The sequence below is a fragment of the Eulemur rufifrons genome, chromosome 4 (assembly GCF_041146395.1).
Source record: "Eulemur rufifrons isolate Redbay chromosome 4, OSU_ERuf_1, whole genome shotgun sequence".
NCBI classification, from domain to species: domain Eukaryota; kingdom Metazoa; phylum Chordata; class Mammalia; order Primates; family Lemuridae; genus Eulemur; species Eulemur rufifrons.
Window position 1 is genome coordinate 6,151,116 of NC_090986.1, and position 13,874 is coordinate 6,164,989.

At 37.7% G+C, this 13,874-nt stretch overlaps 1 protein-coding gene across 1 annotated transcript; it reads right to left on the reverse strand.

Moving 5' to 3' along the window:
• Positions 1-2,261: 2,261 nt before the first annotated feature.
• Positions 2,262-13,338, reverse strand: LOC138382392 (zinc finger protein 98-like). The gene is made up of 3 exons (XM_069466916.1): positions 13,227-13,338; positions 12,620-12,715; positions 2,262-3,490 (listed from the first exon to the last, which is right to left on the reverse strand). Exons 1-3 carry the CDS (start codon positions 13,336-13,338, stop codon positions 2,262-2,264), a joined length of 1,437 nt encoding a protein of 478 aa, XP_069323017.1.
• Positions 13,339-13,874: the final 536 nt, after the last annotated feature.

Sequence of the window (13,874 nt, forward strand, 5' to 3'; positions counted from 1 at the left end):
GCAGCCTCTAAACAAGTACTCTCTCTGCACATGCAGAATCAATGTCATTTCTTCACCTGGCTGTTTTGAGTCTCTTACCTGAAGCCACAAAATCACTGTAACAGAAATACTCACTGCTAATTATGTAACATCTATTATACACCTAGTGCTGTCATGTTTTTTCTTTCCAGTAAATGTCAAAACAACCTGATGACTTATGAAGCCTCTTCAGTGTTTATCTAGATTGGCCCAATAGTCTATCAACTCAATTATGTCAATTACAAAAAGTGAAAAAGACAGCAACTAAAGAGGAGCTGGCTTAAACAAATTTCGCCATTTAAAAAGAAAAAAATGAAATTTACTAATTAATACAATTTAACTTAGTATACTCACTATGGCATTACATGTTCAACTTATTTGGGGAACACAATTAAATTTCATAAAAATTATTTGTATGATCCCTGAGTCATATGAAGATTATTTCTTAACTTTTGGAACAATAATTTATTTGATGTAGCATGAACAACAGGCATTTGAAAACAGAGGATTTACATGGGGAGATTCAGAACCAGGAGCCAAAAGATTTTAGAGAAATAAATTCAATTCAAAGCAGAGAATATATGTTTATTTTCAGAATCTATGAGGTTTCTAGTTTGGTAGTAAATTATCAACATTTTCTTAAATTACCTCTTTTATTCCAATATTTTTCTTTTCTTCTCAAAATAGGTACACACACAAACACAATTACTTCCTACATCATTCTGCACTTAAAGTTTATCTATAGAGTCTATATGGAGTTTTCAGGCCGGGGAGGTTGCATATTCAAAGAAAAGTGTACAATGAAAATTTTCAAATAGTCATTCATTATTCAGCAATGTATGGTCTTTGATTATACTCCTATATAATCTCATTATAACCATTTTAATGGCCCTTAATAGTTGCAAAAAGAAGAAAAAGAATGAAAATATAACCTATGGAAGCAATACTTTTCAAATTAACTAAAGCTTAAAGCCTCTGCAAAAAAGCTTCTTAGTAATGTTATGTTCCACTATGTTACCCAATATTATATTGTTTACATGTGTTATCTGGACTTTGAATAATGTGAACTACGTAAATCTCGGTGGAAGGTTAAGACTTCATTCAATACACAACATGTAACACATTAAAAACAATTTTGTTTTATTAAAACAAATTAAGATCACACATAGTCTTAGTAACAGCATTTCAAAATCTACTTTGTTCTATTACTTAATATATAATTGGTAAAATAATTTACTTCTAAAGTTGAAAGTGTTCTCAGAAGAATATTATATTAAAAACCTACGACACAATTTACTTAAAACAGTGTTACGGCTGGATCAAAAACAGCCTCTCCACTTAGATTTTCTTACTGAATATTACATCTTGGTGTCCTTAATTTTCCTTGCAAGAGTACAAAAACGATGCCTACATAATTTAGAAAGGTCTTTCATAGCTCTGATGCAGCAAAAGTTGGCCACATCCTTTCACAGAAACAATAGGAATGAAAGCATAGCAGCAAGTGATTTGAGTGTTGAACTACATCAATATTTAATTTTTCAAGCATCTAAAATCATTTCAATGAAAAATAGCATAATTTGAGTATAATCATAACCCTCCAAAAATCAATCTTCTGCTCTTTTTAAGCCTGCATACAAATAAGTTATCTTTTAACTTTGGATTATTCTTCATAATCGACCCTCTGCTTTAATGTCTGAAAGTGTTAGTGCCTTGGTGCTTTCTACTGTAAATCCTTTGATGCTTAGACTTCAGTTATTAAACTTTTTCATATTTCTTGTATGTCTAAAATATCTTTTCATATTAATGCTGATGTTTCCAAAGGCATATTTTTTGAAGAAATATTTTTCCGCATTTATTTTATTTGTAGGGCTTCTCTCCAGTCCAAATTCTGTGAAGTTCAATACAGTTTAAGCAATTGTTAAAGGTTTACCCTCCAGTATGAATCCTGTGTGTAAGAAATAAGATCTGCGATATAAGTAAATGTATTGCACCAGTCCATATACTTGTAATTTTTTTCCCTGTATCAATACCATGGTGCACTCTAAGACTTTTATTTTGTGGAAGGTGTTTCAACAGTCTTTACATTTATACTGCTTTTATCCAGTATGACCCCTGTCATGTCAAGTAATATATGAACAGTTATTAAAGAATGTGCCACATTGTTTACATTTGTAGGATTTTTCTCAGGTATGAATTCTGTCATGTATAGTAAGGCAAAAACGCTGGGTAAAGGCTTTGCCACATCATTCACATTTGTAGTGTTTCTCTCTAGTATGAATTCTCTTATGTGTGGTCAGGTGTGAACGCTGGTTAAAAGCTTTGCCACATTCTTCACATTTGTAGGGTTTCTCTCCAGTATGAATTCTCTTATGTTTCTGTAGTATTGAACACCACTTAAAGGCTTTGCCACATTCTTCACATTTGTAGGGTTTCTCTCCAGTATGAATTGTCTTATGTGTGGTCAGGTTTGAACACCGGTTAAAAGCTTTGCCACATTCTTCACATTTGTAGGGTTTCTCTCCAGTATGAATGGTCTTATGTGTGGCCAGGTGTGAACGCTGGATAAAAGCTTTGCCGCATTCTTCACATTTGTAGGGTTTCTCTCCACTATGAATTGCCTTATGTGTGGTCAGGTTTGAACGCTGGATAAAAGCTTTGCCACATTCTTCACATTTGTGGGGTTTCTTTCCACTATGAATTGTCTTATGTGCGGTCAGGTGAAAACGCTGGTTAAAAGCTTTGCCACATTCTTCACATTTGTAGAGTTTCTCTCCAGTATGAATTGCCTTATGTGTGGTCAGGTTTGAACGGCAGTTAAAGGCTTTGCCACATTCTTCACATTTGTAGGGTTTCTCTCCAGTATGAATTGTCTTATGTGTGGTCAGGTGTGAACGGTGGATAAAAGCTTTGCCACATTCTTCACATTTGTAGGGTTTCTCTCCAGTGTGAATTCTCTTATGTATATTAAGGTATGAAGACCACTTAAAAGCTTTTCCACATTCTTCACATTTGTAGGGGTTCCCTCCAGCATGACTTGACTTATGATTAGAATGGCTTGAGCAAGATTTGAAGACTTTGCCACATTCTATATATTTGTGATGTTTTTCTCTAGTATGAATTCTATGATATTCAGTAAAGTGTGAACATTTGTTAATGGCTTTTCCACATTCTTTACATTTGAAAGTTTTCTCTACAGTATGTCTTATCTTATGTCTATCTCGTTTTGATAATTTTCTGAAGACCTTCACAGATTTATTACATCTGATGAAACTGCAATACCTAGCTGTGGAAAATTGGTTAAGTCCATTATGACATTCTTCCTGCACCTTGCACGCACCCACAATTTCCCAGTCTTTCCTTAAGCTTAAATTATGAAGTCCAGAGCCTTCATAATTTCTTAGTAGCACTTTTTGGAATGAATCTTTCAGGCTTGTCCCTGACAAATGGTCTTGGGTGTAATGAGAAGACACAGCTGAAAGAAATAAAAATAAAATATTATCCCACTTTTTTTTTTCAGCCTTAGATGAACATCTATTACAAATCTAACATATAAAATTATAGCAAGCACATTATCATGACAGCATAGTAAAGTACCACAGGCCCTAATACAGTTACAGCTACATAACATTAATAAAAAATATACTGCCCAAATTGCTTCTGTGTGAATTTTAAAACCAATTAAATGTTTGCAGCATCCTGGGAGAGCACAGTGCCAGAAGCCACATAGAAGAGGAAGAAAAGTTTGTTACATTTACCTACGATTGCCCTTCCTAATATAATATAGCATGGTTTATTTGGGTTTAAAAAATCAACTCCTGGATTCTCCCCAGAGAAAGAGAATTGTGGCACATATTTATATTTTTGGACTTTTAGGGGCCTTTCCATAGACTGGTTAGTGTCTCCCATAGCACAGAATGCTGAACATAATTGTGTTGTGCTTTGGAAGGTAGACTGGGTTTGCTGCAAACAAAGGTAAATGACTGTTACAGCAGCAAAGAGACTTCAGTACAAGTGGCATACAATAGGTGTAGCAAATGATTACAGGGCCTTAAGAAAAAACATGGAAAAATCACTTTACCTGGAAAATAAACACACAATTCCACAGAACAAACATCCTGAGAATAGATTTGGGAGGCTCCAAGAATCTGTAGCCCAAGCAATTCATATCAGAATCTCCCAGGACAAAGCCATTTGTTAAAGATTGTGACAGATGAATTTTTATTTAATCCCCAAATATCAACCATAGATTATAACATACACAAAGTATCAGGATATCCTAGCCCAATAAAACAAACAAAATAAATAATCAGAAATTAACTATGAAGAAATGATATATAACCTACCTGAGAAAATTAAAAAGTCCCATCTGAATAGTACACAATGAGTGACATGAAACACAGACAACTAAATGAATACAGCAAAATTAGAACAGCAACAAAAAGCATAAAAGAAAACAAACTGTGGAGCTGAAGAACACAAATAGAAATGACTGAGCAATTCTAAAATGTAAGAAAAAGAATGAAGAAATCAACAAGCTCAACACACTTTAACTAGGATAAACAAAAAGACCCATAACAAGACACTATAAGCAAAGCTTTGAAAGTCACAGAAAAGAGAATCTGAAAAGCTGCAAGACAAGAGTGATGTGTCATCTACAAGCTTGCTTCTAGGAGAGAACCAGTGGATTTATCATCAGAAACTTTGCCCTGCTGAAAAAAATTGGGTTATATAGTCACAGTGTCTAAAGAACAAAAACCGCACAGCAGAAATACTGTATCTAGCAAAACTATCCTCCTAAAAGAAGAAAAAATAAACATTTATCAACATAACCAGATGCTGAAAGAGTCTGTCAGCACTAGATCTGCCCTACAAGAAGTGCCAAAGGAAGCCCCTTTCACTGAAAATAAAATGATGCTAGAAAACAACACAAAATTATACAAAAATAATTAACGAAGAAGGGAGAGGGTCAGAGGGCCTACTAGAGCCATCACTTGCTGGAGCACCCCAGAGGGAAGAAAGTGTTTTAGATAAAGAAAAGGGAGGAATGGGCACAGCTCATGTGTAGTTTGGAGGAGGTGCCGGAGCCAGCTGCGTACTTCACAGGGGGAAGTTGTGAAGCAGAACACGAAAAAGGAAAAAGAAAGAGATGAGAAGAAACTGGTGAGAATCAAACACAAAGAGGCTGAGAGCGCAGTGAAGGAATAAGGGAGCACTGCGTTTCTACTTCCTACTCACCTTTGGTAATCAGTGGGCTACTGGGTTGTATGTGAGCTTTCCCACGTTTATGCGCATGGGCACTGCTGCACCCACTGAATCGTGTGGAGAACAGGAGTGGCTCTGGAACTTGGATGTTTCATGCAGGCTGCCTTCCAAGGAGGGCGACTGGAGGAGCCAGGGTCCTGGCTCTATTCCTGGCTCTCTTCCTCCCTCCCCAACCCACTGCAGCCGGGAGTGTAGCCACCTCTCATCACCTACAGTGTTCTCCACACCTTTACCTCTGGGGACCTGTGGTGGCTCCAGGTGTGCCCAGTCTGGGACTTCCCTGCCTGTGGTACTCTGTGCAGACACAAGCCAGTGAAGAAGACATACAGGCTGGATCCTGTGCCCCCACGACTTGAGTGAATTCCTAAGGGGCACAATGGAGAGATTTGAGAGACTAACTTGGTAGGCAAGGGAGCCCACATGGCAAGAAATGATGCGAGAGTACAGTGGGGGTTTGAGCCACAGAAATCTGGTGAAATGCCCGTACCCTCACAGGAAAGTCACACTGTCAGACTAGAGTGGATCCCTGGCATAAAGTTCTCAGCCTGTGGTCCCACTGTGGCTGAGTGCAGCAGGTTTCTGTGCCCATTTGCAAACCGACACTGGAGGGAGCCCCTCAGGTCAGGGGTAATGAGAGAGGGGCGGAGCTCACTCCAAGAGCCAGTTGGTGAACTACAGACAGCCCCTCCCCCATAAGCAGTCTTTTTAGTTTTGATAGATCTTTTTGGCCCCTCTCCCAGTGGCTTTTCCCAGGGCCCTGGGATAGGACTTTGAGCCCTGCCAAGACTTTGCAGAGCCTTCCAGGCTTGCTCAACCTAATCCCACCCAGCCTCACTCTCCCACTGTCCTCTGTTGTGCTGGAGAGGAAGCAATCCCCTGGGGACTGCAGGCCCCTCCCACTGTCTGGGATAGTCAAATGCTTCTCCTAAGGGGCTGAAGGCTACTCCAAGCACAAAAGAACCCCTCTGCACTGGGCTCTTTCCTGCAAGCATCCACCACTGACAGGGAGAATGACCATATAGCCCATTACAGCACCTACGGACTCAATCCAACAAGGTGTAGCCGACTCTTATAAGCACCACCCACCTCAGAGCTTAAGCCAGGGGGATTCCAATACAATTCACACTATTGGGAAGAGGGGAAGACAGCAGAATTGAAGTAGCACTGCTTTTGAGGAGAGGAATCAAAGTTGTAGGCAGCTTGAACTGTGAGGAGTCTCCCCCATCCACTGCAGACCTCTGCGCTCATTGGGGACCTGCTCAGAATCCATGCAGAGACATTGCACACGAGAGCAGGGGATGAGGCCATGGAGGCAGAGATAAAGGAATCCTTACACACTGTTGGTGGGACTGCAAATTAGTACAACCTCTATGGAAAACAGTATGGAGTTTTCTCAAAGAACTAAATGTAGACCTACCATTTGATCCCAGAATCCCACTACTAGGTATCAACCCAAAGGAAAAGAAGTCTTTCTATCAAAAAGACACCTGCTCTCAAATACTTCTTTCAGCACAATTTACAATAGCAAACATGTGGAATCAACCCAAGTGCCCGTCAATTTATGATTGGATTAATAATATGTGGTATATTTACACCATGGAGTACTAGACAGCCATAGAAAAGATCAATTAATGCCTTTTGTAATAATTTACATGTACCTTGGGACAATTATCCTAAGTGAAGTATCTCAAGATTGGAAAAACACCACATGTACTCATTATTAAATTGGAACTAACTGATGAGCACACATGTGCACAGAGGAAACTAAAACTTGGTGGAAATCAAGCAGGGGGCAGGGGGAAGAAGGAGAGAAACAAAAACCTGCCTGGTGGGTACAATATTTGGGTGATGGGCACACCTGTAGTCATGACTCAAACATTACAAGAGTGATTCATATAACCAAAATTTTTTTTATCCCTTTAATATTCTGAAATAAAAGAAACTTTGTCTGGGAAAGAGATGGAATTAAATCTAAATAAAGTTCTGCAGTATTAGAATAATGGTGCAGAAAATGCTCTTAATCATGCTTTAAAGTTTACAAGATAAAAGCACAAAAATGATTAGAAACATCTGTTAGGCCGAGCGCAGTGGCTCACGCCTGTAATCCTAGCACTCTGGGAGGCAGAGGTGGGAGGATCACTCAAGGACAGGAGTTCCAGAGCAGCCTGACTGAGAACGAGACCCCATCTCTACTAAAAATAGAAAGAAATGATTTGGACAGCTAAAAATATAGAGAGAACAAAATTAGCTGGGCATGGTGGCACGTGCCTGTAGTTCCAGCTGCTTAGGAGGCTGAGGCAGAAGGATTGCTTAAGCCCAGGAGTTTGAGGTTGCTGTGAGCTAGGCTGATGCCACAGCACTCTAGCCCAGGCAACAGAGTGAGACTCTGTCTCAAAAAAAAAAAAAAAGAAAGAAAGAAAGAAACATCTGTTAATGGATATACAGTATAAGAAGATACAATTAGAGATATCAATAACATAAATTGTAAGGCAGATATAATGAAGAAGAATTTTTGTATACAAGTAAAGAAGAGCTGTTACTTACAAGTTTAACTATAAACTTACTGTTGTAACTATAAGAGCTCTTATGTAATCTGCATGGTAACCAAAATAAAATACTTATAGAGATACATTTTTAAAAAAGGAAAGATCAAAGCAAGTCACTACAAAAATCAATGAGACACAAAAGACAGAAAATGAGGAAAACAAGGACAAAACACCTGCAAGAATCAAAGAAAACAATTAATAAAATCCAATAGTAAGCCCTTCCCATTCAAACAATTATTTAAATATTTACAGACTAAAATCCCCGATCAAAAGAAAAAAATTGAGTAAAGGGGTTTAAGGAAATTCAAAAAGCAAGATCCAACTATATTCTCTTTATAACAGACTCACAATTAGATCTAATGAAAAAAATGGACTCAAAGTGGCAGGATGGAAAAACACACTCCATGCAATGGTTAAGCAAATGAGAGCAGGAGAGTCACAATCATATTAGGCAACTATTACTTTGAGTCAAATGCTGTCCTGTTTCATAAAACACACTATGCCAAAACTGTCACAAGACAAAAATGGACACTAAATTATAATACAAAGTTTCATTCACTGGAAACCTATAATTTATATATATAAAAAATATTTTTTATTTGGGATCCTAGATCCCAAAGCTCTTATAAAGGCACTTAGAGTATGACATATATTTTATATATAAAACTATTATACAAACACACACACATTATATAATCAGGGTTCCCAAACATATAAATGTATAGGTAAAAAATGTATACAATTTTTTATAGACATATGGCTGATTTGTATTTTAATTAAACCAGGCATTGATAAAGTGTATATAGGAAGTTGCAATTTCAACCAAAATTACAGTGTGTAGGTAAAACAAAACACACAATAAACTTATGTCAAAGGACGTAACTTAAAAAAGAAATGCAGTAATATGTTATTGCAAAACAAGAAATGTTTAGATGTAAAATGTGATATAGAACAATATAGAAAGTAAGACTGTATAGAGAGAGTGACATTAACAACATGATGGAATAGGAAGTCTCCTACTTTTCTATCTCCCCACAGCAACTAAAATTTGGTAGCCATCCATGGATAAAAGTGACTTTATGAAAGCCAGGCACAGTAGCTCAAACATGTAATTCCAGCTACTCAGAGGCTGAGGGAATATGATCACTTTAGTACAGCAGTTTCGGACCAGACTGGGTGATATTATGAGACTCCCATCTCAAAATCTATGTCCTTTTATAAAAGCTTTGAGATCCAGGAAGGAGGTTATAAGATAATACTAAAGCCCAAGACCAAAGAGGGTCATTTTGAGAAGGCAGGCCCTCATTCACGTGGTAAACTTGAGAACCCCTGGTCTTGGATACAGACCAAGAAGTGGCTCACTCCACTTGGTACCACTGAGAATTCTGAAGTGACTCTATAAGCAACTTCAGCTCCTCCCAGCCATGGTCTAGGGATGATCCTCCCTCTCCAGAGGCCTGCAGGGAATGTCCCTTTGTGTCCATGGAGGCAGGCCTACAGACCTTGGCACTCACTGTGGTCTCTGAAGCAGCCATAAGTCAGTTCCAGTTCTCTCAGCTACAGTGCAAGGCCAGTGCTGCACACCTAGGGACCAACACCGTGCCCTGGGGAAAACCTCTCACATATTCAGTGGGAGCCACACCCATACATATACTTGACACCCCCCCCACCATATACAGACCCAACTGCAACTTCCTGCCCTACAGATCAAAGTCCCGAGGGCAATCCAGTCTGCCCAGAAACAAGACAGAATTGACAACTGTCCAAGCCCCTAGTAACAGACCCACTGAAGGGAAGCATCAAAGCTGACCTAGAAGCAGCCTTGTAAGCCAGCTAGAACCCCGATTCTTTGCAAGTCCAGAGGATAACCCATCAAGCTGCGGACCCAAAAAGGAAAGATCTTTACCTGCTGAAATTGGTTTATGAAAAGTGGATGACATATTTGCTCCTTCAAATGCAGAGACACAAATGCAAGGCTGTATTGTACACACTTTCAATCTTTCTATTTTATGATAACATTGGAAATCTTAGGCAAAAATATTGGGAAAAAAATTTTTTAAAGCCATCAAATAGAAAAGAAAAAAAATCACTATTTATAGATGACATGATCTTATATATAGACAACCCTAAAAGAGTACAAAAAAAAACCCTGTTTAAACTAAAAAATGCACTGAGTAAATGAGCAGAATATTAAATTAACATGCAAATGTCACTTGTGTTTTCATACAGTAACAAGCTATCCAATAAAAAAGAAAATAATCATTTATAGTAGCATCAAAATAATAAACATTTTAGCAATAAATTTAACTAAAAAGGTGAAAGCGATTTACACTGAAAAATATAAGTTGGTGATGAAAGAAATTGAAGACACAAATAAATGTGAAGATTTCACAGGTTTATATACTAGCAGAATAAATACTGTTAAAGTGTCATATTATGCAATGTCACCTAAAGATTCAATGGACTACCTATCAAAATTTCAATGGCATTTTTTCACAATAATAAAAAACACAATCCTAAAATTTTTATGGAACTACAATATATTTTCAGTAGCCAACATAATACTGAGGAAGAAGAACAAAGCTGGAGGCCTCATACTTCTGATTTCAAACTAATTTCAAAACTACAGTAATAAAAACAGACTAGAACATGCATTAAAAAAATGACAAAAAAACCAATGGAACAAAACAGAGAGCCCGGGAAAAAATCCATGCATGCAAAGTCAATTCATCTTTGACAGGGACACCAAGAGCACACAGTGCAGAAAGTATAGTCTCACCAATACTTCAATACTTGGTGCTAGAAAACCTGGATACTCACAAGAAAAAATACAATTACACCATTTCATCTATAACATACACAAAAATTAATTCAAAATATAGACTTATATAAAGCACAAATCCTTAAAAATCATAAAAAAAACTTATGGAAAACCTCCTTGATAATGACTTTGGCAAAGAATTTTTTGGATACAACATCAAACATGTGACAAAAAGTAAATATAAATAAATTGGACTGCACTAAACTAAAAAAGCTTTTGTACAGCAAAGAAGACAATGGAACAAGAAAACATAAATGTTGGGAGAAAATGGTTGCAAACCATATGTCTGATAAGAGACAAAAACAGTAATGATAATAACCCAATTGAAAAACAGGAGAAAGACTGAAAAGATCTTTTCCCAACAAATACATATAAATGGCCATACGTATATGAAAAGATGCTCAACATCACTAATCATTAGGCACTTAATAAGATTTCATACATGTTAGCATGGCTAGTAGATAACAAATTTTGACAAGCATGTGAAGAAAAGGAAATCCTTTATACTGTTGGTAAGTTGTAAATTGGTGGAGTCATTATGAAAACCTGTATGGAGGTGCTACTCAAAATGAAAAATTAGAATTGCCATACAGGCCAGGCGTGGTGGCTTACGCCTGTAATCCTAGCACTCTGGGAGGCCGAGGCGGGCGGATCCCTCAAGGTCAGGAGTTTGAGACAGCCTGAGCAAGAGCGAGACTCCGTCTCTACTAAAATTAGAAAGAAATTATCTGGCCAACTAAAATATATATAGAAAAAAAAAATTAGCTGGGCATGGTGGCGCATGCTTGTAGTCCCAGCTACTCGGGAGGCTGAGGCAGAAGGATTGCTTTAGCCCAGGAGTTTGAGGTTGCTGTGAGCTACACTGACGCCATGGCACTCACTCTAGTCCAGGCAACAAAGCAAGACTCTGTCTCACAAAAAAAAAAAAAAAAAAAAAAAAAAAAGAGAAAGAATTGCCATACAATCCAGCAATCCCACTTCTGTGTATATAACCAAAGGAAATAAAATCAGTATCTTTCACTGGGTGTGGTTGCTCATGTCTGTAATCATAGCACTCTGGGAGGCAAAAGTGGGAGAATCGCTTGAGCTCAGGAGACCAGCCTGAGCAACAGTAAGACCCCATCTCTACTACAAATAGAAAAAATTAGCTGACCAACTAAAAATAGAAAAAATTAGCCCAACGTGATGGTATGTGCCTGTAGTCCCAGCTACTCGGGAGGTTGAGGCAGGAGGATCGCTTGAGACAGGAGTTTGAGGTTGCTGGGAGCTAGGCAATGTTCTAAGCTTCCCGAAGACATACTATATTTCAGAAATGTAGAAAAAAGATACCTTAAGCTATATTAAAGTTGAGGAATTTGGGTATATAGAGTTTAAATTATTTATAGTTGATACAGAAACAGAATTTTGAAGTAAAATAACATTTGACTTCCTAAACTTAGAGACTTCTGATAAATTACTGAGTATGAATTTCCTGTAAAATTACATTTAAAACATCCATAAATAGGGTAGGAAACCATAAAGCAGAAAACATACCACATCTGTTTGTGGTGTCCCTGGGATACCTGAACCAAGTACTAATGTCACAACTTCACGCACACATTTCAGATATGACACAAGAGGAAAATGAAAAAATTGTTTCACAGAGACTTCCTCAAAAATACACAGATATTACCATGTCCTGAAAGGCAATAGCACAGGACTCAGATCCTGCTGTCCCTTGTAAACCACGAACAGAACTTTGGTTCTCACTGTAACCTTCCAGGAAGATCACTGACGGGGAATCAGTGCTTAGAGGATTTAAAAACAAAGACAAGACATGCCTTTATGTGAGACCAAGGGAAAGAAACCCAGGCTTCTTAGAAATCATTTTCACTGAAGCACAGCTTCCCAAACCCCATTTTAAGCTCTGGCTTCCTCCTTAAATTTTGGACCTCTCTCACCTGTGCCATCTGCCTCATTCACTCTCACCTACCTGGGTATTTGGCTACTGCAATATATTTTTTCATCTTCCAAGGTTCATTTCTTTGCTCCAGACAGGTGATCAGCTCTGGTTTAGAGACAGCAAGACCTATTTTATTAGAAAAAATTCACATGACTCTTACTGGGATTCTCCAATTACCAATCTAGTACTGTGCTCAGTAGAGAAAAGAGAACATATAGAAACTTCTAGAAAAATAATCTCCAAATACTTTTTCCTGACAGAAACTTTGGAATACTTAGAAAGCACTTAAAATTTATGGGTTCTTAGCTCCACTACCCAGTACTACGGAATCAAAAATTGATGGTGGAAATTGCATTTCAAGGTATGGGCAACAATATTTTATTCCACTACATTTCTGCAATTACTACCAATGTATGTAGAGTGAAAGATACAAATTTGCAGCTCAAAAAGAGGTGAGATTAACGTCAAGATAAAACACTTTGAATTTTTTCTTTTCTATATCAAAAATCCCCAAGTCTTTCTTGGAAACAACAATCAGAAATTCATTCATGCAAAGCAGAAACTCTCAGAAAATAATTTACAAAATATATGAAATTATTAGTGTGGAATGGGAATGGTGTATTGACGTTTTCCTCACCTACGGAGACCAGGTTTGTGTAGTTCTCTAACATCACATCCCTATACAAATTCTGCTGAGCCGGGTCCAGGCATTCCCACTCCTCCAGAGAGAATTCTATGGCCACATCCATGAATGTCAACAGTGCCTGGAAAAGAAAACAAAACATACTTACCAAGGAGCCATGGGCAGAGATAATATTAATCCTGGTGAAATGAGAGTAAAGAGAACTGGTTCTGACCTATGCGAGTGACTGGAATTATCCCATAAGATTATTTTAACAAAAAAGTATTTCCTAATGTATTCTGTAAGTCTGGGGAAAGAGGACAGTATATCATCCACAAAAACAGTGCAGATACTATATTTTTTAGATAATACAGTATAAAAGTAAGGCCACTCAAACAGCCATAGACATTTTTGAGTGCTTTATTTACATCATACATGATTAAGTTGTGTATATTTCTCTGATAGAAAAGTCATGGTGGGTTAGAAGGTACCTCTCAAATTTTAATGTGTACAACAATGAACGGAAGATCCGGTTAAAATGCAGATTTTGATTCAGAAGATAAGGGATGAAGCCTGAATCTCTAGCAAGCTCATGAGTGATGCCAATGCTTCCAGCCCAGGAGGATGTTTTCACAAACATCCACCAAGTGGTAGAGCCTGGGT

Bases quoted from the DNA above. Each gene is read 5' to 3' on its own strand.
- LOC138382392 (XM_069466916.1), bottom strand. From the start codon at position 13,338: ATGGATGTGGCCATAGAATTCTCTCTGGAGGAGTGGGAATGCCTGGAC. The intron at 12,716-13,226 runs GTGAGGAAAACG...CTAATAAAATAG, and splicing joins CACAAACCTGGTCTCCGTAG to GTCTTGCTGTCTCTAAACCA. The intron at 3,491-12,619 runs GTAGGTGAGAGT...TATTTCTTTCAG, and splicing joins TGCAGTAGCCAAATACCCAG to CTGTGTCTTCTCATTACACC.